This window comes from Oncorhynchus clarkii, chromosome 20 (genome assembly GCF_045791955.1).
Source record: "Oncorhynchus clarkii lewisi isolate Uvic-CL-2024 chromosome 20, UVic_Ocla_1.0, whole genome shotgun sequence".
In the NCBI taxonomy this organism is placed as follows: Eukaryota; Metazoa; Chordata; class Actinopteri; order Salmoniformes; family Salmonidae; genus Oncorhynchus; species Oncorhynchus clarkii.
In genome coordinates this window covers 44,222,399-44,249,160 of record NC_092166.1, presented here as the reverse complement: position 1 = coordinate 44,249,160, position 26,762 = coordinate 44,222,399, and the positions used below count along the sequence as shown (strand labels likewise).

Below are 26,762 nucleotides of genomic sequence, written 5' to 3'. Positions count from 1 at the left end.
CACTGCATCAAATTGGTCTGCATGGCTGTCGTTCCAGAAGGAAGCCTCTTCTAAAGATGATGCACAAGAAAGCCCGCAAACAGTTTTCTGAAGACAAGCAGACTAAGGACATGGAATACTGGAACCATGTCCTGTGGTCTGATGAGACCAAGATAAACTTATTTGGTTCAGATGGTGTCAAGTGTGTGTGGCGGCAACCAGGTGAGGAGTACAAAGACAAGTGTGTCTTGCCTACAGTCAATCATGGTGGTGGGAGTGTCATGGTCTGGGGCTGCATGAGTGCTGCCGGCACTGGGGAGCTACAGTTCATTGAGGGAACCATGAATGCCAACATGTACTGTGACATACTGAAGCAGAGCATGATCCCCTCCCTTCGGAGACTGGGCCACAGGGCAGTATTCCAACATGATATCGACCCCAAACACACCTCCAAGACGACCACTGCCTTGCTAAAGAAGCTGAGGGTAAAGGTGATGGACTGGCCAAGCATGTCTCCAGACCTAAACCCTATTGAGCATCTGTGGGGCATCCTCAAATGGAAGGTGGAGGAGTGCAAGGTCTCTAACATCCACCAGCTCCGTGATGTCGTCAGGAGTGGAAGAGGACTCCAGTGGCAACCTGTGAAGCTCTGGTGAACTCCATGCCCAAGAGGGTTAAGGCAGTGCTGGAAAATGATGGTGGCCACACAATATATTGATATATGGGCCCAATTTGGACATATTCACTTAGGGGTGTACTCACTTTTGTTACCAGCGGTTTAGACATTAATGGCTGTGTGTTGAGTTATTTTGGGGGGACAGCAAATTTACACTTATACAAGCTGTACACTCACTACTTTACATTGCAGCAAGGTGTCATTTGTTCAGTGTTGTCACATGAAAAGATATACTCAAATATTTACAAAAATGTGAGGGGTGTACTCACTTTTGTGATATACTGTATATATATATATCACATTTACATATGTATTCAGACCCTTTACCCACTACTTTGTTGAAGTGCCTTTGGCAGCGATCACAGCCTCGAGACTTCTTGGGTATGATGCTACAATCTTGGCACACTTTCTTCTCTGCAGATCCTCTCAAGCTCTGTCAGGTTGGATGGGGAGCGTCGCTGCACAGCTATTTTCAGGTCTCTCCAGAGATGTTAGATCGGGTTCAAGTCCGATGCTGCCACCACCACGCATCACCGTAGGGATGGTGCCAGGTTTCCTCTAGACGTGACTCTTGGCATTCAGGCCAAAGAGTTCAATCTTGGTTTCAACGGACCAGAGAATCTTGTATCTCATGGTCTGAGAGTCCTTTAGGTGCCTTTTGGCAAACTCCAAGCAGGCTGTCATGTGCCTTTTACTGAGAAGTGGCTACCATCTGGCTACTCTACCATAAAGACCTGATTGGTGGAGTGCTGCAGAGATGGTTGTCCTTCTGGAAGGTTCTCCCATCTCCACAGAGGATCTCTGGAGCTGTCAGAGTGACCATCGGGTTCTTGGTCACCTCTCTGACCAAGGCCCTTCTCCCCTGATTGATCAGTTTGGCCAGGCGGCCAGCTCTAGGAAGAGTCTTGGTGGATCCAAATTTGGTGGAGGCCACTCTGTTCTTGGGGACATTTTTTGTTACCCTTCCCTAGATCTGTGCCTTGACACAATCCCGTCTCGGAGCTCTACGGACAATTTCTTTGACCTCATGGCTTGGTTTTTGCTCTGACATGCACTGTCAACCATGGGACCTTATATAGATTGTAATGAGACTAACGTAATAACATTTGGAAAAATGGAAGGGGTCTGAATACTTTACGAATGCACTGTATATGACAATCATCCAATATGCTGTAATAGGACATGCTCATAAAAAAAATAATCGTCCTCCCTCATCTTAAACATCTCCGACCGCCACTGATGTGGAGTGACTCCGTGTGTGTATGTGGGAGCGCAGTGACCTGTGATAATCCCAGCTGTGACGTAGAGCTCAGTGATGGTGTGGGTGAACGAGCTGGCCACCATTCCAAGCCCACTCAGGACCCCGCCCAGCATCACCGTCGCCCGGCAACCAAACCTCTCCACCAATACACTGCAGAATGGACCTAAAGGAGACATGCTATTGGTTAAACACACAAAAACCTAAAAGAAAGGTCGTTCCACCTCAAAAAGCACACGGAAGAGGATTGACACCCACTATATCAGTTTGTTCTGTTTTTTTCTAACAATGAATTAGACATGAGTTATCCAAAGGAATGGTCGAAAGCCACCCATGGACCCCACACACCTCATGCCAATCCCACCCCAACAACGAGGATATAGTATCAGTTCTCTGTGTTCATTAGTAGTATGGAGCTGCAGCCTGGAATATTGTTTCTTCATCCTATGTAATATATTCCCAGTGAATTTGGTGATGTTTTTTCCCCCTGTTCAGAGAAAAACATAACTTGTTAAGTTTAAGTCCCATCCTACATCCTGATATTACCAGATTCTGACCATTAGATTGTGGTGTTACTGCTATTAGGTGAAAAAAGTTGGAAGACCCCCCTCAATGTTAATGAGATAGCTCACCGAAATTACAAAATTACACGAGTTTCCTTACCCTGTAAGCAGGCTATGACAGCAACCCATGCTTTGGTTTGGTTGGCCACTGTTTGAAATGCTAACTTTTTAGAATTTGTGGCACAAATCCAATGCAAGTCAATGGTACCTATATTAGCATTTTCACGCATGTTCAAATCATCTTAAATTATTTTTAAAAACGTATTGTGTAACTCAATTATGTTGCTTCTAGATGATTTGAACATGATTACAGCTGTCTTTTTGGGCAAGTCTCTAAGAGCTTTGCACACCTGGATTGTACAATATTTGCCCAATATTCTTTTTACAATTCTTCAAGCTCTGTCAAGTTGATTGTTGATCATTGCTAGAAAGACATTTCAAGTCTTGCCATAGATTCTCAAGCCGATTTAAGTCAAAACTGGCAGTTCAAAAGAGACAGATGGTCATAGACCTTCATAAATCTGGTAATGGCTACAAGAAGATCCACAAATGATTGAATATACCACTAAGCACTGTCAGGGCAATTATTAGAAAATTCAAAAGATATGGAACAGTTGAAAACCTCACGGGTAGAGTACGCAAATGCATTTTGCCCCCCAGGATAGAGAGGAGGATAGTGAGAAGTGAGAAGCAACAAAACCCCCAGAATCACTGTGAAAGAATTGCAGGCCTTGGTGGCGTCTTGGAGTCACCAGGTTTAAAAAAAGCACCATCAGATGCCACCTCCACCTCCACAGGCTCTTTGGAAGGGTTGCCAGAAGAAAGCCCTTAATGACTCCAAGACACAGACGCAAGCGCAAGGAGTTAGCCAAACGTCATTTAAATTATGATCGGAAGAAGGTGCTCTGGTCAGATGAGACCAAAATTTAACGTTTTGGTCAGATACAGCATATGTAACGTTTTGGTCAGATACAGCATCGGCATGTTTGGCGTCGAAACAGAGATGCATACAAGGAGAGGCGTCGAAACAGAGATGCATACAAGGAGAGGCACCGCATACTCACGGTGAAATATGGTGTGTGGGTCAGTGATGTTTTGGGGCTGTTTTAATTCCAGAGGTCCACAGAGGCAGTGGTTAAGATTGATGGCATAATGAATTCCACCAAGGACCAGGCAATTTTGGCTGACAATCTGGTTGCCTCTGCCAGAAGGCTGGGACTTGGATGTGGACTTTCCAACAAGACAATGACCCAAAACATACCTCAAGATCCACACAGAAATGGTTGAGGCAACAAAATCAATGTTCTGCCATGGCCATCTCAGTCGCCGGACCTCAATCCAATCGAAAACCTGTGGGCTGAGTTGAAGAGGGCAGTTGATAAGTGCAAACCCAAGATTGTGAAGGATTTTGAAAGTATCTGCATAGAGGAATGGTCCAAAATCCCTCCAAATGTGTTCCTTAACCTTGTCAAAAATTACAGGAAAAGACTCCATGCTGTTATCCTTGCCAGAGATGGTTGCACTAAGTACTGAATGAGGAGTGCCAATTATTATGAAACCTTGATTTTGGTGAAATGTATTTTGTATTAAATAATTGTATGATTTTGGTGGGTTCCATTGAAACATTAATAAAGTAATAAAGTAAAGTATTTCTCACATGTTGGTATTTTGAGTTTGTCTATAATTATATTGTTTATATATTTTTAAGTATTGTAATTTTGGAGCCCACTGTAATTCACTGAATCACAATTGCAGTGGGTCAGAAGTTTATATACACTAAAGTTGACTGTGCCTTTAAACAGCTTGGAAAATTCCAGAAAATTATGTAATGGCTTTAGAAGCTTCTGTTAGGCTAATTGACATCATTTGAGTCTTGCATTTGAGGCTTGCACGCTGAAGAACACTATCCCAACCGTGAAGCACGGGGGTGGCAGCATCATGTTGTGGGGGTGCTTTGCTGCAGGAGGGACTGGTGCACTTCACAAAATAGGTGGCATCATGAGGGAGGACATTTATTTGGATATATTGAAGCAACATCTCAAGACATAAGTCAGGAAGTTAAAGCTTGGTCGTAAATGGGTCTTCCAAATGGACAATGACCCAAAGCATACTTCCACAGTTGTTGCAAAATGGCTTAAGGACAAGAAAGTCAAGGTATTGGAGTGGCCATCACAAAGCCCTGACCTCAATCGTATAGAACATTTGAAGGCAGAACTGAAAAAGCGTGTGCGAGCAAGGTGGCCTACAAACCTGACTCAGTTACACCAGCTCTGTCAGGAGGAATGAGCCAAAATTCACCCAACTTATTGTGGGAAGCTTGTTGAAGGCTACCCAAAACGTTTGATCCAAGTTAAACAATTTAAAGGCAATGCTACCAAATACTAATTGAGTGTACGTAAACTTCTGACCCACTGGGAATGTGATGAAAGAAAATAAATGTTATTTATTTATTTTTTATTTCACCTTTATTTAACCAGGTAGTCCAGTTGAGAACAAGTTCTCATTTACAACTGCGACCTGACCAAGATAAAGCAAAGCAGTGTGACAAAAACAACAACAGAGTTACACATAAACAAACATAGTCAATAACACAAAAGAAAAAATCTATGTACAATGTTGGCAAATGTAGAAGAGTAGGGAAGTAGGCAATAAATAGGCCATAGAGGCAAAAAATAATTATAATTTAGCATTAATACTGGAGTGATAGATGTACAGATGATGAGTGTGCAAGTAGAGATACTGGGGTGCAAAAGAGCAAGAGGGTAAGTAATAATATGGAGATGAGGTAGTTGGGTGTGCTATTTACAGATTGGCTGTGTACAGGTACAGTGATCGGTAAGCTGCTCTGACAGCTGATGCTTAAAGTTAGAGAGGAAGATAAGACTCGAGCTTCAGAGATTTTTCAGTTCCAGTCATTGGCAGCAGAGAACTGGAAGGAAAGGCAGCCAAAGTACAGTGGGGCAAAAAAGTATTTAGTCAGCCACCAATTGTGCAAGTTCTCCCACTTAAAAATATGAGAGAGGCCTGTAATTGTCATCATAGGTACACTTCAACTATGACAGACAAAATGAGAAAAAAAAATCCAGAAAATCACATTGTAGGATTTTTGTATGTATTTATTAGCAAATTATGGTGGAAAATAAGTATTTGGTCACCTTCAAACAAGCAAGATTTCTGGCTCTCACAGACCTGTAACTTCTTCTTTAAGAGGCTCATCTGTCCTCCACTCGTTACCTGTATTAATGGCACCTGTTTGAACTTGTTATCAGTATAAAAGACACCTGTCCACAACCTCAAACAGTCACACTCCAAACTCCACTATGGCCAAGACCAAAGAGCTGTAAAAGGACACCAGAAACAAAATTGTAGACCTGCACCAGGCTGGGAAGACTGAATCTGCAATAGGTAAGCAGCTTGGTTTGAAGAAATCAACTGTGGGAGCAATTATTAGGAAATGGAAGACATACAAGACCACTGATAATCTCCCTCGATCTGGGGCTCCACGCGAGATCTCACCCCGTGGGGTCAAAATGATCACAAGAACGGTGAGCAAAAATCCCAGAACCACACGGGGGGACCTAGTGAATGACATGCAGAGAGCTGGGACCAAAGTAACAAAGCCTACCATCAGTAACACACTACGCCGCCAGGGACTCAAATCCTGCAGTGCCAGACGTGTCCCCTGCTTAAGCCAGTACATGTCCAAGCCTGTCTGAAGTTTGCTAGAGAGCATTTGGATGATCCAGAAGAAGATTGGGAGAATGTCATATGGTCAGATGAAACCAAAATATAACTTTTTGGTAAAAACTCAACTTGTCGTGTTTGGAGGACAAAGAATGCTGAGTTGCATCCAAAGAACATCATACCTACTGTGAAGCATGGAGGTGGAAACATCATGCTTTGGGGCTGTTTTTCTGCAAAGGGACCAGGACGACTGATCCGTGTAAAGGAAAGAATGAATGGGGCCATGTATCGTGAGATTTTGAGTGAAAACCTCCTTCCATCAGCAAGGGCATTGAAGATGAAACATGGCTGGGTCTTTCAGCATGACACTGATCCCAAACACACCGCCCGGGCAACGAAGGAGTGGCTTCGTAAGAAACATTTCAAGGTCCTGGAGTGGCCTAGCCAGTCTCCAGATCTCAACCCCATAGAAAATCTTTGGAGGGAGTTGAAAGTCCGTGTTGCCCAGCAACAGCCCCAAAACATCACTGTTCTAGAGGAGATCTGCATGGAGGAATGGGCCAAAATACCAGCAACAGTTTGTGAAAACCTTGTGAAGACTTACAGAAAACGTTATTATTTTCCACCATCATTTGCAAATAAATTCATAAAAAATCCTACAATGTGATATTCTGGATTTCTTTTCCTCATTTTGTCTGTCATAGTTGAAGTGTACCTATGATGAAAATTACAGGCCTCTCTCATATTTTTAAGTGGGAGAACTTGCACAATTGGTGGCTGACTAAATACTTTTTTGCCCCACTGTAAGTGTTGGCTTTGGGGATGACCAGTGCAATATACCTGCTGGAGCACGTGCTATTTGTGGGTGTTGCTATGGTGACCAGTGAGCTGAGATAAGGTGGGGCATTACCTATCAAAGACTTAGATGACCTGGAGCCAGTGGGTTTGGCGACGAATATGTAGCGAGGGCCAGCCAACGAGAGCATACAGGTCGCAGAGGTGGGTAGCATATGGGCCTTTGGTGACAAAACGGATGGCACTGTGATAGCAAATTGTATGTAGTCTGAGTAGAGTGTTGGGGGGTATTTTGTAAATGACATCGCAGAAGTCAAGGATCAGTAGGATAGTCAATTTTATGAGGGTGTTTGGCGTCATGAGTCGAGGAGGCTTTGTTGCGAAATAGGAAGCAAATTCTAGATTTAATTTTGGATTGGAGATGCTTAATGTGAGTCTGGAAGGAGAGTGTACAGTCAAACCAGACACCAGGGTACTGGTAGTTGTCCACATAGTCTAGGCCAGAACCGTCCAGAGTAGTGATGTTAGTCAGGGGGGGGGGGGTGTGGGCAGCAATCGGTTGAAGAGAATGCACTTAGTTTTACTAGCATTTAAAAGCAGTTGGAGGCCACGGAAGGAGTGGTGTAAGCTTGTTTGTAGGTTTGTTAGCAGTGTCCAAATAAGTGCCAGAGGTATACAGAATGGTGTCGTCTGCATAGAGGTGGATCAGAGAATTACCAGCAGCAAGAGCGACATCATTGATATATACAGAGAAAAGAGTCGGTCCGAGAATTGAACCCTGTGGCACCCCCATAGAGTCTGCCAGAGGTCTGGACAACAGGCCCTCCGATTTGACACACTGAACTCTGAGAAATCATTCTCTCTACTCTTATTCTGAGATTTCACATTCTTAAAATAAAGTGGTGATCCTAACTGACCTAAGACAGGGACAATTGTATTTGGCTAAGGTGTATGTAAACTTCCAACTTCAACTGTATCTATGCCTTCAATTCCCCAAAATATAACTTTCATTGGACACCCAATTTGATATGCTCCATGTTGGTGCTCATGGGTCCTTTTCGATGGAAATGCCCACCAGTTTACTGATTTCTCCACACATTGCTCAGAAGTTAATCTTCTAACTCAGCAACTTAATTAAATGCTGGTGATTCTTTGTTGTTGCTTTGAAGCAGTTGACACACACACACACACACACACACACACACTTTTCCAGATGTTAAGGGCTTGAAATCCACACAGAAACAGACCGACCCCCTGTGACTGAACAAAGGAAGGCAGCTCATGTGGCGCTACACATCATTGGTGTGTAAGGGTGAAACACAATCCCTTGAAATCTCCCTTATCAAATAAACAAACAGGGGCTGTGTTGACTCTCATACACACTTTCCATGGGTTTTGTGTGTGCGGCCGTGTTTAACTATACTTGTGGGGACCAGAAGTCCCCACAAGAATAGTAAACAAACAAAAATTTGACCAACTGGTGACACTTTGTTCGTCCCCACAAATGCTCTTTCTAGGGGGTTTAGGGTTAAGGTTAAAATTAGAATTAAGTTTAGGGTTAAAGTTAGGTTTTGGGGTTAGGGTTAAGGTACGGGTTAGGTTTATAGGTTAGGGAAAATAGGATTTTGAATGGGACTGAATTGTGTGTCCCCACAAGGTTAGTTATACAAGACTGTGTGTCTGATCTGACTAGTCACTTTGAGACCGCAAACCTCTGCACTCACTGTAGTAAATCAAATGTTTGCACAATGAATGATCATGTGTCATATACACTGAACAAAAATATAAACAACATGTAAAGTGTTGGTCCCATGTTTCATGAGCTGAAATTAAACATCCTAGAAATTTTCCTTATGCACAAAAAGCTTATTTCTCTCAAATTTTGTGCACAAATTTGTTTAAATCCCTGTTCGTGAGCATTTCTCCTTTGCACTTGATAATCCATCCACCTGACAGGTGTGGCATATCAAGAAGCTGGTTAAACGGCATGATCATTACACAGGTGCACCTTGTGCTGGGGACAATAAAAGACCACTTTAAAATGGGCAGTTTTATCACACAATGCCACAGATGTTTCAAGTTTTCAGGGAGTGTGCAATTGGCATGCTGACTGCAGGAATGCCCACCAGAGATGTTGTCAGAGAATTTAATGTTTATTTCGTTTGAATGGGGGAGGGGTGCTGAGGAGTGTTTCTGTCTTTAATATATCCCTTTTGTGGGGAAAAAAACTCATTCTGATTGGTTGGGCCCTGGCTCCCAAGTGGGTAGGCCTATGCCCTCCCAGGCCCACCCATGGCTGCACCCCTGCCCAGTCATGTGAAATCCATAGATTAGGGCCCAATTTATTTATTTATATTGACTGATTTCCTTATATGAACTGTAATTCATTAAACTCTTTGAAATTGTTGAAATTGCATGTTGCATTTATAATTTTTGTTCAGTGTCGTTCAAGAGTGAAACAAATACACAAAGTGACATCTCATAAAAACACATTTATCAGCTGCCCCACTCTGTCTCTCTAACAAATACTGCAAATACAAGATATTGGAAAGAAAATCATCCATATGGTCTGATATAATATTTCCTGATGGACAAACACTCCACCTTGGTCTTAAAGGTCATGAACAATCAAAAGCATGTTTCCCATGAAATGTGATGATATTTTGATGAAACCAGGTCAGAGTATGATGACCAAAGTATGAAAAATGACTACTGCCTCTACATTGACAAAGTTTGATCATAAAGTTATTGGTCCCCTCCCCCGTGGCAAACAACTGGATTCAGCAAGCAGGATTATTAAGAGGATAAGTCTCATTTTAATACACCAATGGTAAGAGGCATTCTGTGCTCTTTTAAAGGTTCTTACTACTAAATAGTGTATGTTCCAGGTGCATAGGAGTCCAAATAAGAATACTGGAAGAGATGGGGGACCCATACACTGTCAAAAAAAATATATAAATCCAAAACTGAGTCTTAAATGCAAAATAAAGATGTTTATTACCTTATCAAACACTTCCTCACATGCAGCTCTTCTAATGTCATATACAGTATATTGCCTGTTCTTGGTGTTCGATACCGCTATCTAGTGGTATCTCTAGCTCCCTACTCTTACAATCCTGTGTAATTTATTCTGAGGAAATGTTCACATAGTATATGTAAAAGCAATAATTGAGGATATCTCTCTGTCCGCTTTAGTATATAATCTATGTCATGCATTCTATTCTACTAGGCACTAACTCATAGATGTTATGTGTATTCTTGCTTGATCATGTGACATGCAATTATCCTTGAAATAGAAGCCAAATGTGTGTGCCGACATTCACATTGATGATGACCTAAAGCCGAAACGTGTGTTTTGTTTTTACCTTTCATTTATGATTTTTTTGGGCACCATGATGTTTTATTAATAAACACCTTTATTTTGCGTTTAAGCCTACATTTTGTATTTATTTTTGACAGTGTGCATTCGCCATCTCTTCCAATACACCAATGGTTACATGATATTCTCTTACCTAATTTAAATAAGTACCATCTCGTAACCAACATCGGAGAATGTGTGATTGCGGAGGGGTATGGTTTATATAGCTAGATAGCAATTGTAATGGTGACAGAATTTGACTGTAGGGTGTCAGCAAATATAGATAACAGTTTACACTATTCATCTATGGCAAAGATACTTATATGTCTCCTCTGTGTCTGGTGTCAGTTAGTTAATGGCTGGCTAGGTCAACGGCCAGCATGGAACAAATGGGGGAAGGGTCGTTCAAAACTCTGAAGCAATTGGCATGTCAACACATCCGTCAGTGCTGCTGGGAACCGCATCAGAAGAGACAAGAAATTAGCTTGAGATGATTTTACTGCAAAACTGCTCACTGCATTGAAGTTTCTTCACATAGGCATTTCAAACAAATGTCAGTCAAGGCGAGCTCATGAATATAAGCTCCCTGCCCACTCAGCCTGTCTTTTCAAACTTCCTGGTAGTTAGCTATGAGATAAATTAATTTTAACCAAAAAAATAGCATTAATTTGGGTGACATTTTAGTCACAAATGGAAACTTTACATGGGAATCAGAATGACTGTTTAGGACCTTTATAGTCTCTTTGAACTGCTAGTCTGCTGAGTGGTTTAGAAGTTCTGCTTTAAGTGTTTTAAATGGAAGGACGTCTGTACCATGTTTAGACTGGCTCGGCCACTGAAACACCTACATTAATAGTCTTATACTGTACTACACTTACTGTCAGTGATCATTGAACTTACTTTGAGCACATTTCCCTGCAAGCATACAGTGGGGCAAAAAAAGGATTTAGTCAGCCACCAATTGTGCAAGTTCTCCCACTTAAAAAGATGAGAGGCCTGTAATTTTCATCATAGGTACACTTCAACTATGACAGACAAAATGAGAGAAAAAAAATCCAGAAAATCACATTGTAGGATTTTTTATGAATTTATTATATGGTGGAAAATAAGTATTTGGTCAATAACAAAAGTTTATCTCAATACTTTGTTATATACCTTTTGTTGGCAATGACAGAGGTCAAACGTTTTCTGTAAGTCTTCACAAGGTTTTCACACACTGTTGCTGGTATTTTGGCCCATTCCTCCATGCAGATCTCCTCTAGAGCAGTGATGTTTTGGGGCTGTTGCTGGGCAACACGGACTTTCAACTCCCTCCAAAGATTTTCTATGGGGTTGAGATCTGGGGACTGGCTAGGCCACTCCAGGACCTTGAAATGCTTCTTACGAAGCCACTCCTCCGTTGCCCGGGTGGTGTGTTTGGGATCATTGTCATGCTGAAAGACCCAGCCACGTTTCATCTTCAATGCCTTTGCTGATGGAAGGAGGTTTTCACTCAAAATCTCACGATACATGGCCCCATTCATTCTTTCCTTTACACGGATCAGTCGTCCTGGTCCCTTTGCAGAAAAACAGCCCCAAAGCATGATGTTTCCATCCCCATGCTTCACAGTAGGCATGATGTTCTTTGGATGCAACTCAGCATTCTTTGTCCTCCAAACACAACAAGTTGAGTTTTTACCCAAAAGTTCTATTTTGGTTTCACCTGACCATATGACATTCTCCCAATCTTCTTCTGGATCATCCAAATGCTCTGTAGCAAACTTGCGACGGGCCTGGACATGTACTGGCTTAAGCATGGGGGACACGTCGGGCACTGCAGGATTTGAGTCCCTGGCGGTGTAGTGTGTTACTGATGGTAGGCTTTGTTACTTTGGTCCCAGCTCTCTGCAGGTCATTCACTAGGTCCCCCCGTGTGGTTCTGGGATTTTTGCTCACCGTTCTTGTGATCATTTTGACCCCACGGGGTGAGATCTCGCGTGGAGCCCCAGATCGAGGGAGATTATCAGTGGTCTTGTATGTCTTCCATTTCCTAATAATTGCTCCCACAGTTGATTTCTTCAAACCAAGCTGCTTACCTATTGCAGATTCAGTCTTCCCAGCCTGGTGCAGGTCTACAATTTTGTTTCTGGTGTCCTTTTACAGCTCTTTGGTCTTGGCCATAGTGGAGTTTGGAGTGTGACTGTTTGAGGTTGTGGACAGGTGTCTTTTATACTGATAACAAGTTCAAACAGGTGCCATTAATACAGGTAACGAGTGGAGGACAGAGGAGCCTCTTAAAGAAGTAGTTACAGGTCTGTGAGAGCCAGAAATCTTGCTTGTTTGTAGGTGACCAAATACTTATTTTCCACCATAATTTGCAAATAAATTCATTAAAAATCCTACAATGTGATTTTCTGGATTTTTTTTTCTCATTTTGTCTGTCATAGTTGAAGTGTACCTATGATTAAAAAAACAGGCCTTTCTCATCTTTTTAAGTGTGAGAACTTGCACAATTGGTGGCTGACTAAATACATTTTTGCCCCACTGTATATGAATGTGTCACTGCAAAAAGAACCCCGAAAAAAATCCTACTTAAATTCTTAAGGAAATCTATGGAAACTAGGATGTGACTCGACTACAATACCTCCAGCATGAAGCACTGATGTCATTATAGAAGGCACCCAGGAGGTCTCTTGGTTGCTGGCCTGGAACTCTGTTTGTAGGTCCGTGTAGAAGATGCCCATGCAGGAGGGGAAGGCCAGAGTCAAGGCGAGCACCAGGATGGTGGCCACCAGCACCACCCAGCCCCAACCCCCATCAGGTGCAGTGACGGTCCCATCCATAGCCAGAGGGTTTATGGGTTCAGATTTGCCATTCTCCACCTCCTCAGAGTCCATGATCTCACCATTCTTCTGCTCCATGCTGGGTGCCTGCTCCGGGGCCTTGCTCTCCATCTGGAAGCTGTCACAGTCCCCTGCCACCTTGTTGCCATTCCTCCGGTTCATACTCTTCTCAGATGCTGAGGCAATGCCCTAGTAGTTTGCCAGGGTGGATGACACTCACTAGTATATTCCATCTCACCATGTCTCTCCTTCTCACCTGTGAATGGGGAGAGGGGTATGGGATTATAATGATGACAGAACTATGAGTTTTTATTTTCATTTTGTGGTTGCAATTACGATTTGCAAATGTGTAATTTAATTTTGCAAGCTTGTATCATGATTTGTGAATAAATGTAACAATCGCAAACTTTTTACTTGAACACATTTCATACATTTTGCAAGGATAATTTATTTCCAGAATTATTACAATTCCATTTACGACAATTAATATTCTGCTGTGAATTAAAAATACACTTAAAGATTGAATCTGCGCACACTCTTGAGTTATGTCACCGTGACGCACAAAGAGAGTCGTACATTTGTAAGGAAGGAAAAGTGTTTTGAAAATTGAGGGCAGAATCTTTAAATCCTGACCAATCAGTTCCCTCTGTCAAAACCAATATTGGCTGGATTGTTCAATCGATCAAATCCCAAGCAACAACCAGATCTGACCTGGACGACATGATGTGATGGAGGAAGACGGTTTCTATAGAATTTGCTTTCACAGTTTGTATGAAGTGATGTTATGATCTTGTTCATCGCTATAACGTTAATTACACCCCCCACATGCATTCATGCATTGGCTAGCCAACTACCCTTAGCTAGGTTTGTAGTTCCCGTACCTAGGGTAAATTAACACTGTGAATTCAGATGCATGGGGTAGCTAACGTTCGTGACTGGTTTTCAAAATCATCATCAAATTGAAGCTAGTTAGCTTCTTTACTGGCAAATCGTTAGTATTCAGCTAACCACGGTTTGTGGTCATCAGCTATCCTTTAGCTCGAAAATCCATCGAAAATCTATCGCCAGTTTTGTACGGCGCGGCTCGGAACGGAACATACCGGACCAATTTTTCTCTCCATGTCCCTGGATTTCAACTGCTCTCTGGACATTCATACCCGGATCTCACAGCTAGCTAGCTGCTATCCGTGTGACAGTCGGCTTTCGTCGATTCCGGAGCAAACATCGATTGTTCCGGTGCTAGCCAGCTCCGTCAATCACTCTTGAGTTCCATCATTCACTCCTGGGCTGCAGTCACCTATCTGGACCCGTTTCACTGCCTACGCGGAGCCCCACCGGGCCTTCACAACTGGACTGCCGACGTTATCTACCTGAATGAGATCCGGCTGGCTCCTCTGTCGCGACGTTACCTGAACGCCCATCTGCGGCCCGCTAACCGTTAGCTGTCTTACTTAACCGTTAGCTGCTATCTGAATAGACAATCGGACAATTTATTTATTTTTATTATTATTATGTTTTCTTCTCGAGGCCTCTATAACTATATCTATTGTTCTTATTTTTGTTGTTGTTGTGTGATTTGGATTAATCCCCTCTACCTCACGGAACCCCACTAATCTACTGACCGAACGCAAGAGGTGGCTAACAACAGACTCCATCCTATGCTAGCTTGCTACCGGTTGGCCTGGCTAGCTGTCTAAATCGCCGTGACCCTCAACCAACCTCTCCACTCACTGGACCCTTTTGATCACTCGACTAAGCATGCCTCTCCTTAATGTCAATATGTCTTGTCCATTGCTGTTCTGGTTAGTGTTTATTGGCTTATTTCACTGTAGAGCCTCTAGTCCTGCTCACTATACCTTATCCAACCTATTAGTTCCACCACCCACACATGCAATGACATCTCCTGGTTTCAATGATGTTTCTAGAGACAATATCTCTCTCTTCATCACTCAATACCTAGGTTTACCTCCACTGTATTCACATCCTACCTTACCTTTGTCTGTACATTATACCTTGATGCTATTTTATCGCCCCCAGAAACCTCCTTTTACTCTCTGTTCCAGACGTTCTAGACGACCAAATCTTATTGCTTTTAGCCGCACCCTTATTCTACTCCTCCTATGTTCCTCTGGCGATGTAGAGGTGAATCCAGGCCCTGCAGTGCCTAGCTCCACTCCTATTCCCCAGGCGCTCTCTTTCGATGACTTCTGTAACCGTAATAGCCTTGGTTTCATGCATGTTAACATTAGAAGCCTCCTCCCTAAGTTTGTTCTATTCACTGCTTTAGCACACTCTGCCAACCCGGATGTTCTAGCTGTGTCTGAATCCTGGCTTAGGAAGACCACCAAAAATTCAGACATTTTAATTCCAAACTACAACATTTTCAGACAAGATAGAACTGCCAAAGGGGGCGGTGTTGCAATCTACTGCAAAGATAGCCTGCAGAGTTCTGTCCTACTATCCAGGTCTGTACCCAAACAATTTGAACTTCTACTTTTAAAAATCCACCTCTCTAAAAACAAGTCTCTCACTGTTGCCGCCTGCTATAGACCACCCTCTGCCCCCAGCTGTGCTCTGGACACCATATGTGAACTGATTGCCCCCCATCGATCTTCAGAGCTCGTGCTGCTAGGCGACCTAAACTGGAACATGCTTAACACCCCAGCCATCCTACAATCTAAACTTGATGCCCTCAATCTCACACAAATTATCAATGAACCTACCAGGTACCTCCCCAAAGCCTTAAACACAGGCACCCTCATAGATATCATCCTAACCAACTTCCCCTCTAAATACACCTCTGCTGTCTTCAACCAAGATCTCAGCGATCACTGCCTCATTGCCTGCATCCGTAATGGGTCAGTGGTCAAACGACCTCCTCTCATCACTGTAAAACGCTCCCTGAAACACTTCAGCGAGCAGGCCTTTCTAATCGACCTGGCCGGGGTATCCTGGAAGGATATTGACCTCATCCCGTCAGTAGAGGATGCCTGGATATTTTTTAAAAATGCCTTCCTAACCATCTTAAATAAACATGCCCCATTCAAGAAATTTAGAACCAGGAACAGATATAGCCCTTGGTTCTCCCCAGACCTGACTGCCCTTAACCAACACAAAAACATCCTATGGCGTTCTGCATTAGCATCGAACAGCCCCCGTGATATGCAGCTGTTCAGGGAAGCTAGAAACCATTATACACAGGCAGTTAGAAAAGCCAAGGCTAGCTTTTTCAAGCAGAAATTTGCTTCTTGCAACACTAACTCAAAAAAGTTCTGGGACACTGTAAAGTCCATGGAGAATAAGAACACCTCCTCCCAGCTGCCCACTGCACTGAAGATAGGAAACACTGTCACCACTGATAAATCCACCATAATTGAACATTTCAATAAGCATTTTTCTACTGCTGGCCATGCTTTCCACCTGGCTACTCCTACCCCTGTCAACAGCACTGCACCCCCAACAGCAACTCGCCCAAGCCTTCCCCATTTCTCCTTCTCCCAAATCCATTCAGCTGATGTTCTGAAAGAGCTGCAAAATCTGGACCCCTACAAATCAGCCGGGCTAGACAATCTGGACCCTTTCTTTCTAAAATTATCTGCCGAAATTGTTGCCACCCCTATTACTAGCCTGTTCAACCTCTCTTTCGTGTCGTCTGAGATTCCCATAGATTGGAAAGCAGCTGCGGTCATCCCCCTCTTCAAAGGGGGGGACACTCTTGACCCAAACTGCTACAGACCTATATCTATCCTACCATGCCTTTCTAAGGTCTTCGAAAGCCAAGTCAACAAACAGATTACCGACCATTTTGAATCTCACCATACCTTCTCTGCTATGCAATCTGGTTTCAGAGCTGGTCATGGGTGCACCTCAGCCACGCTCAAGATCCTAAACGATATCTTAACCGCCATCGATAAGAAACATTACTGTGCAGCCGTATTCATTGATCTGGCCAAGGCTTTCGACTCTGTCAATCACCACATCCTCATCGGCAGACTCAACAGCCTTGGTTTCTCAAATGATTGCCTCGCCTGGTTCACCAACTACTTCTCTGATAGAGTTCAGTGTGTCAAATCGGAGGGTCTGTTGTCCGGACCTCTGGCAGTCTCTATGGGGGTGCCACAGGGTTCAATTCTTGGACCGACTCTCTTCTCTGTATACATCAATGAGGTCGCTCTTGCTGCTGGTGAGTCTCTGATCCACCTCTACGCAGACGACACCATTCTGTATACTTCCGGCCCTTCTTTGGACACTGTGTTAACAACCCTCCAGGCAAGCTTCAATGCCATACAACTCTCCTTCCGTGGCCTCCAATTGCTCTTAAATACAAGTAAAACTAAATGCATGCTCTTCAACCGATCGCTACCTGCACCTACCCACCTGTCCAACATCACTACTCTGGACGGCTCTGACTTAGAATACGTGGACAACTACAAATACTTAGGTGTCTGGTTAGACTGTAAACTCTCCTTCCAGACCCATATCAAACATCTCCAATCCAAAGTTAAATCTAGAATTGGCTTCCTATTTCGCAACAAAGCATCCTTCACTCATGCTGCCAAACATACCCTTGTAAAACTGACCATCCTACCAATCCTCGACTTTGGCGATGTCATTTACAAAATAGCCTCCAATACCCTACTCAACAAATTGGATGCAGTCTATCACAGTGCAATCCGTTTTGTCACCAAAGCCCCATATACTACCCAACATTGCGACCTGTACGCTCTCGTTGGCTGGCCCTCGCTTCATACTCGTCGCCAAACCCACTGGCTCCATGTCATCTACAAGACCCTGCTAGGTAAAGTCCCCCCTTATCTCAGCTCGCTGGTCACCATAGCATCTCCCACCTGTAGCACACGCTCCAGCAGGTATATCTCTCTAATCACCCCCAAAACCAATTCTTTCTTTGGCCGCCTCTCTTTCCAGTTCTCTGCTGCCAATGACTGGAACGAACTACAAAAATCTCTGAAACTGGAAACACTTATCTCCCTCACTAGCTTTAAGCACCAACTGTCAGAGCAGTTCACAGATTACTGAACCTGTACATAGCCCACCTATAATTTAGCCCTATCAACTACCTCTTTCCCAACTGTATTTAATTTATTTATTTATTTATTTATTTTGCTCCTTTGCACCCCATTATTTTTATTTCTACTTTGCACATTCTTCCATTGCAAAACTACCATTCCAGTGTTTTACTTGCTATATTGTATTTACCTTGCCACCAAGGCCTTTTTTGCCTTTACCTCCCTTCTCACCTCATTTGCTCACATTGTATATAGACTTGTTTATACTTTATTATTGACTGTATGTTTGTTTTACTCCATGTGTAACTCTGTGTTGTTGTATCTGTCGAACTGCTTTGCTTTATCTTGGCCAGGTCGCAATTGTAAATGAGAACTTGTTCTCAACTTGCCTACCTGGTTAAATAAAGGTAAAATAAATAAAAAAATTAAAAAAAGATACCGTTAACTAAAGATAGCAAGACAATTTACAGTACAGTGGCATCCATAGAGCTGTAATCATTTCAGCAACACTTGTTGTGGCATCTTGGTTTTAGCGAGCTAGCTAACTACCTACTGCACATTACAGCCATGCAACCTGTATACAGCAACACTTAATTAAGCAATAGAGTGAAACAGTCCATTAGAGGCAGTAGGCATTTCTAAGACATTATTCAAGAGTACATGGGTAAATATTTGATGGACAAAAACATAAGTGAACTGTATGCTTAGCTAATTGTGTTTTTCTATTGTCAGAACATTCTGAAAGACCAGCTCCTGGAGAGGTTGCAGTCCAGGTTACAGCAAGCCATCATACAACCCTTGATCTGGATTACCTGGAATTCCTGTTCAATAATGAGCATATCCTCATTGAATCCTTTGCCGATCAGGTTGATTTCCCTCCAATGATCACAGAGACATTGAGAGATTAATCAAATCTTGTCAAAGCTTAAATTGAGGCTTGCCCAACGACATCAATTCAGTTTGAGGCAGTTGTTGGGGTAACAGGCAGCCAAAAACTTGTCATTCAAAGAGAAGTGAAGAATATGCTCAAAACTTACCTTCCGGTACCATGCATTGCAGAGTTATTGGGGGTCTCCAAGTGTACCATATTTAGAAGGCATGAATTATGGTTTACCTGTGGGGGTTATACAGTACTATTTGTGATGAAGAGCTCAACAACACTGACAACCATCAAATCCCAGATGCCAAATGCTGGCTATCATATGGTCAAGGGACAGTTGGTGTCAATGGGCTTCCATGTTCAGTGGTGGAGATTGAGTGTCAATACATCATGTGGATGCAGCTGAGATCCTGTCTCACCTTGCCAGGCTTGGACACGGACACCAATCATAAACTAATCAGGTAACCTGATTTTTTTTCTTTTTCAAGTACATGCTTTTTTGATAAGATATTAAACTGTTTTATTGAATAATTATTTTGCGAGTTCTCCTTGTTTTATTTTATTGAAAGGTACAACATCATCATGTTTGGGGGAGTTGATGGATTTTTAAGAAAAGGTAGCCAAACTGTATTACTCTGATTATGAATTTTGTTGAGTCACATCTATACTAGGGATGTGCGATATATCGGTGACACATATCGGAATCGGCCAGTATTAGCTAAAAATGCCAACGTCGGCCCGATGTCTAGTTTAACGCCGATGTGCAAAACCGATGTCAAAGCTGGCGTGCATACCTATATAACGGAGGTGGATGACGTAATGATGCCATGAAAAATAAAGAGCTACACAGAACAAAAGCAGAAAAATACTAAGCGCACACTTCCAACAACAAAACAAGTTAAAGTCAAGCAGTCATTTGAAAGAGTAAGAACATTTCAGCGAGACAATGCAAAGGCGAAATCCATTAACGCCAAGATAATGGAATTCATTGCCCTTGACAATCAACCGTTCTCGGTTGTGGATGATGTTGGCTTTCACCGACTGGTCGAGCACCTTGAGCCCCGGTACACACTACCAAGTAGGTGCTATTTTTCAGATGTTGCCCTACCAGAGTCACACAGTATTGTTGAAAAGCACATCTGAGCTACTTGCTATGGGCATCACTGACATTGGGACCAGCGAATTCAGCCCCATGAGCATGCAGAGTCTGACAGCACAGTGGGTGGACGAGGATTTCATACTGAGGAAAGCTGCATTGCATGCTCAAGAATGTGCTGGTTCTCATACCGCTGCCATTTCAATGGCATTTGAAAACATGTTTGAAACATGAACACACTCCTAGCGCCATTCGATCAACTGACTCCAGAAATAAGCTCATCAACTGCGTCTGCAGCAGATGTGATACCCTCTGTCATGGCATTGAAACGCCTGCTCAACAAAACTGCCAACACAGACCATGGGGTTAAAACTTACAAAAGTACTCGAGGTTGTGAACAAGCGATTCCGTGGCATTCTCTCTGAGCCTCTTTACTGTGTCGCCACCATGCTTAATGATAGGTACAAGGACTGCGACTTTGATGCAGATAAGAAACAGGATTAACGTAAAATGTTATACAGTGAGGGAAAAAAGTATTTGATCCCCTGCAGATTTTGTACGTTTGCCCACTGACAAAGAAATTATCAGTCTCCTTGGAGAGCTCTTTGGTCTTGGCCATGGTGGAGAGTTTGGAATCTGATTGATTGCTTCTGTGGACAGATGTCTTTTATACAGTTAACAAACTGAGATTAGAAGCACTCCCTTTAAGAGTGTGCTCCTAATCTCAGCTCATTACCTGTATAAAAGACACCTGGGAGCCAGAAATCTTTCTGATTGAGAGGGGGTCAAATACTTATTTCCCTCATTAAAATGCAAATCAATTTATAACATTTTTGACATGCGCTATTCTGTCTCTCACTGTTCAAATAAACCTATCATTAAAATTATAAACTGATCATTTCTTTGTCAGTGGGCAAACGTACAAAATCAGCAGGGGATCAAATACTTTTTTCCCCTCAACGGACACAGTGACAGTGCGCACCGTGAAAGAAAGGCCACAGTCAGATATAGCTGAAACTTCACAGCTTGACATGTATGATGAAATCCTGGTTGAGACAGAACAAATGAACAACGAAACAGCAAGTAAGTGAAAGAAATAGGTTTTGATTATGTTTTACTGGTAATGGGGACATACGTAAACGCAAACAAAATTAACTTTTTGGTCAGTGTGGTGTGTGTAACCTTTGTTTAACTAGGCAAGTCAGTTAAGAACAAATTCTTATTTACAATGATGGCCAAACCCGGACGACACTGGGCCAATTGTGCACCGCCCTATAGGACTCCCAATCACGGCCGGATGTGATACAGCCTGGATTCGAACCAGGGACTGCTAGTTCTGTGTGTGTGTGAACTATTTAACTGTACTAGAATGCTTAAACGGACGCAAAGTTTTTAAATATCGGTATCGTTTTTTTGGCAAGGATAATATCGGATATCGGTCAAATATGTAAATTGGTGCATCCCTAGTCTATACCCACTTATTTTTCAGAGGGCATTGCGTATACTCCTTTTTTAAATACCAACATGTTACAAGCAGGCCACCATAGTGTTCTTGGGCACAGGGACTAAGGTAACCTGCCTAAAGGACTACCGCCCCGTAGCACTCACGTCTGTAGCCATGAAATGCTTTGAAAGGCTGGTCATGGCTCACGTCAACACCATCATCCCAGAAACCCTAGACCCACTCCAATTTGCATACCACCCCAACAGATGATGCAATCTCTATTGCACTCCACATTGCCCTTTCCCACCTGGACAAAAGGAACACCTACGTAAGAATGCAATTCATTGACTACAGCTCAGCGTTCAACACCATAGTGCCCTCAAAGCTCATTACTAAGCGAAGGACCCTGGGACTAAACACCTCTCTCTGCAACTGGATCCCAGACATCCTGACGGGGAGGTAACAACACATCTGCCACGTTTATCCTCAACACGGGGGCCCCTCAGGGGTGCATGCTCAGTCCCCTCCTGTACTCTCTGTTCACCCATAACTGCATGGCCAGGCACGACTCCAACCGCATTAAGTTTGCCGACGACACAACAGTGGTAGGCCTGATCACCGACAACGATGAGACAACTTATAGGGAAGTTGTTATCTTGGCCGTGTGGTGCCAGGATAACAACCTCTCCCTCAACATGATCAAGACAAAGGAGAAGATTGTGGACTACAGGGAAAGTGGACCGAGCATGCCCCCATTCTCATTGATGGGGCTGTAGTGGAGCTGGTTGAGAGCTTCAAGTTCCTTGGTGTCCACGTCACCAACAAACAATCATGGTCCAAACACACAAAGCCTATACCCTTTAATGCCTTTAGCTGCTAGACAATGGAGTAAAGTTTAAAGAAAACCAATAGAACAGGAGAACGCATGAGTAAATAATTGTGAAACAATTGCCTCCATGTTTCTATGTTGGGATTTTGGCTATAGGCTACTTTCAAGCAAGCTAAGACATGCATGCCGCATAATGAAGTAAACGTACAAGTTACAAACATTTAAGGAACAGGAAAAAAATAGCGACGCTAATGAGCTAAGGGAGAGAACAGGAAAGGAGGGGTAGAGGACAATTGTTTAGCTGCTCTGGTGTGGGGTGAGACTTCTAGCACTCTTAGAGTAACCGATAGAAACAGAGACTCCAGACTGGTAGTAGGCCAATTCACATGTCCATTCATGCATCTGATGTACAGTTACAGTCCAGGGCAACTTCTAGTCTAGTCAGACACGCTGTTTGTGAACAATGAAATATGATTTCAAATACTATAATTTGCAAGCCCTTACAAAACTATTTGAAGAATGTATATTTGGTGTGTTTAGAGTAGTAGCCTAAGCATAGTTAGTTATTTTTTTCATGATCATCAATGCAATGTCATGATTTTACATTTATTAACACCATGAGTGTTCTGTCTACTGGTATATACAGATTCTGTACTTGGATGCAGCTACCAACAACAGGGCATCAACGGCTTTAAACTTTTTCAGTCCACGGTGTGCAATCAAGGCATGTCTTTTTATCAGACAAATGAAACATATATCACCATTAATACAGCTGTGACAGTAATAACAAAACCAAAAAAAATAGGTATCACATCAATGTAAAACTCTACTTACCACTTCTACATAAATATTTTTTATTTATTTAACTAGGCAAGTCAGTTAAGAACAAATTCTTATTTTCAATGACGGCCTTGTAGTCACTAGTGGCTATGCATACCTCAAGTGCGATGCAAAACAGTGGTTCGATTCAGTGGTTCCCTGGAAACAAATGGACGACTTCAGGAGATCTCCACGCACCAACTCCAAATCTCCTGGGATTAATTGCTATCCCGTCCAGAACTTACAGAGTTTCACAAGTGTCTTTGGTGATGCTAAAAGAGAAGAAAATATAAAAATGACTTTTGTATGCATATGGCAATAATGGTGAGCAGCAACGGTGCATTACTGAAAGGCCACTACTGAGGATATGAAACAAATAGGTAAGCTTGCTGAAAGCAGTCTTTAACAAAGTTGTATGGTGGTGATTCTTGTTTGTGTGAACTACATTTTTCATTGAAATAATTATACCCATATGTCTTAGACATATTCCCTCTAATAAATAACTAAACCCTTGTTCAGCCTTAGAACTAAATGATACTTATGCGAGAGGACCAGCTCTCTATAAATGATCAGAGATCAACTGAAGGTTCAGTTACATTTTTTACATCAACAAGCTGGAGACCGACAGGGAGTAGAGATGTATGTTGTGAGATGGTCACATCTGTAGTCATTTTTGTTCAAAGTTCAAAACAGCTTGTTACTTTTCCCCACTATGTTTACTCATGGAGTTTGTAGTAGAAAGCGAAAGGGGTAGTAGGGGTAGTAGGAGTAGAAAGGGGCGGCAGGCTAGCCTAGTGGTTAGAGCGTTGGACTAGTAACCGGAAGGTTGCAAGTTCAAACCCCCGAGCTGACAAGGTACAACTGTCGTTCTGCCCCTGAACAGGCAGTTAACCCACTGTTCCTAGGCCGTCATTGAAAATAAGAATTTGTTCTTAACTGACTTGCCTAGTTAAATAAAGGTAAAATAAAAAAAATAAAATAAAAATAAAAAGCAAAGTAAAATAAGAAATTGTATGTCAATAACTATCAAACTAGCCTTTTGGAGCCCAGGGGAAAAATACATAATGTAGTGATAATAGCGATCTCCACAAATAGCCGGAGGTATCCAGGCTGTATCACATCCGGCTTTGATTGGGAGTCCCATAGGGCAGCGCTCAATTGGCCCAGCGTTCTCCGGGTTTGGCCGGTGTAGGCCGTCATTGTAAATAAGAATTTATTCTTAACTGACTTGCCTAGTTAAATAAAAGGTTAAATAAAAAACACTATTTTTTAATTGTCATAACTGAACGCATTAAGGAAAGAAATTCCACAAATTAACAAGGCACACCTGTTAATTGAAATGCATTCCAGGTGACTACCCCATGAAGCTGGTTGAGAGAATGCCAAGAGTGTACAAAGCTGTCATCAAGGCAAAGTGTGGCTACTTTGAAGAAACTGAAATATCAAATATACTACAGATTCCCTCCGCAAGGCAATCAAACAAGCTAAGCGTCAGTATAGAGACAAAGTAGAATCTCAATTCAACGGCTCAGACACAAGAGGTATGTGGCAGGGTCTACAGTCCATCACGGATTACAAAAAGAAAACCAGCCCCGTCACGGACCAGGATGTCTTGCTCCCAGGCAGACTAAATAACTTTTTTGCCCGCTTTGAGGACAATACAGTGCCACTGACACGGCCTGCAACCAAAACATGCGGCACCTCCTTCACTGCAGCCGAGGTGAGTAAAACATTTAAACATGTTAACCCTCGCAAGGCTGCAGGCCCAGACGGCATCCCCAGCCACGCCCTCAGAGCATGCGCAGACCAGCTGGCTGGTGTGTTTAGGGACATATTCAATCAATCAATCCCTATCCCAGTCTGCTGTTCCCACATGCTTCAAGAGGGCCACCATTGTTCCTGTTCCCAAGAAAGCTAAGGTAACTGAGCTAAACGACTACCGCCCCGTAGCACTCACTTCCGTCATCATGAAATGCTTTGAGAGACTAGTCAAGGACCATATCACCTCCACCCTACCTGACACCCTTGACCCACTCCAATTTGCTTACCGCCCCAATAGGTCCACAGACGACGCAATCGCAACCACACTGCACACCGCCCTAACCCATCTGGACAAGAGGAATACCTATGTGAGAATGCTGTTCATCGACTACAGCTCGGCATTTAACACCATAGTACCCTCCAAGCTTGTCATCAAGCTCGAGACCCTGGGTCTCGACCCCGCCCTGTGCAACTGGGTACTGGACTTCCTGACGGGCCGCCCCCAGGTGGTGGTGGTGAAAAACCTCAGGAGGCTGAAGAAAAAGCACTCACAAACTTCTACAGATGCACAATCGAGAGCATCCTGGCGGGCTGTATCACCGCCTGGTACGGCAACTGCTCCGCCCACAACCGTAAGGCTCTCCAGAGGGTAGTGAGGTCTGCACAACGCATCACCGGGGGCAAACTACCTGCCCTCCAGGACACCTACACCACCCGATGTTACAGGAAGGCCATAAAGATCATCAAGGATAACAACCACCCGAGCCACTGCCTGTTCACCCCGCTATCATCCAGAAGGCGAGGTCAGTACAGGTGCATCAAAGCAGGGACCGAGAGACTGAAAAACAGCTTCTATCTCAAGGCCATCAGACTGTTAAACAGCCACCACTAACATTGAGTGGCTGCTGCCAACACACTGACACTGACTCAACTCCAGCCACTTTAATAATGGGAATTGATGGGAAATGTAAAATATATCACTAGCCACTTTAAAACAATGCTACCTAATATAATGTTTACATACCCTACATTATTTATCTCATATGTATATGTATATATTGTACTGTATATCATCTACTGCATCTTTATGTAACACATGTATCACTAGCCACTTTAACTATGCCACTTTGTTTACATACTCACCTCATGTATATACTGTACTCGATACCATCTACTGTATCTTGCCTATGCCGCTCTGTACCATCACTCATTCATATATCTTTATGTACATATTCTTTATCCACTTACACTTGTGTGTATAAGACAGTAGTTTTGGAATTGTTAGTTAGATTACTTGTTGGTTATTACTGCATTGTCGGAACTAGAAGCACAAGCATTTCGCTACACTCGCATTAACATCTGCTAACCATGTGTATGTGACAAATAAAATTTGATTTGATTTATCCCGCAATGCGACACCTCGTTTAGACAGGGTACGCTTCATTGTCCTCTTCATAATTTGTCTCCCCAGGCCAGATGACATGGTCAAAGCTGATCTAGTAAAAATACATTTAAAAATTATGAATAGATAAACATGTTTGTCCCTGGACTTACCCCAAATTGAAAAATTATTAATACAAACAGGGTAACTGCATTAGACTGGCTGCATTACAATAAGTTGTCAAACATTCTCCACAGTTCCAGTTTAATACACTGGGGAATGAAGAGCTGTGTTCAACTTGTGAGATTCACTCAATGTATGAAATGCAGAACCACAGTTAATGGTTTAGGTACCCTTCATGAATAACCGTTTTGAAATATAAAAAGGAAC

The 26,762-nt window shown here is 42.9% G+C and overlaps 1 protein-coding gene across 3 annotated transcripts in view; it reads right to left on the bottom strand.

Annotated features, from left to right (window-relative positions):
• The window catches only part of LOC139376396 (monocarboxylate transporter 6-like), a 42,747-nt gene that overhangs the window by 6,724 nt on the left and 9,261 nt on the right, over positions 1-26,762 (bottom strand). For 2 of the 3 annotated variants that reach the window (XM_071118942.1, XM_071118941.1), the window contains 3 exons: positions 23,349-23,502; positions 12,937-13,391; positions 1,936-2,079 (listed from right to left, as the gene is read on the bottom strand). In XM_071118942.1, coding sequence (XP_070975043.1) covers positions 1,936-2,079; positions 12,937-13,297 — 505 coding nt within the window. In that variant the 5' untranslated portion in view covers positions 13,298-13,391; positions 23,349-23,502. The remainder of the gene's footprint in view (positions 1-1,935; positions 2,080-12,936; positions 13,392-23,348; positions 23,503-26,762) is intronic. The other variant, XM_071118940.1, reaches the window with a different exon arrangement.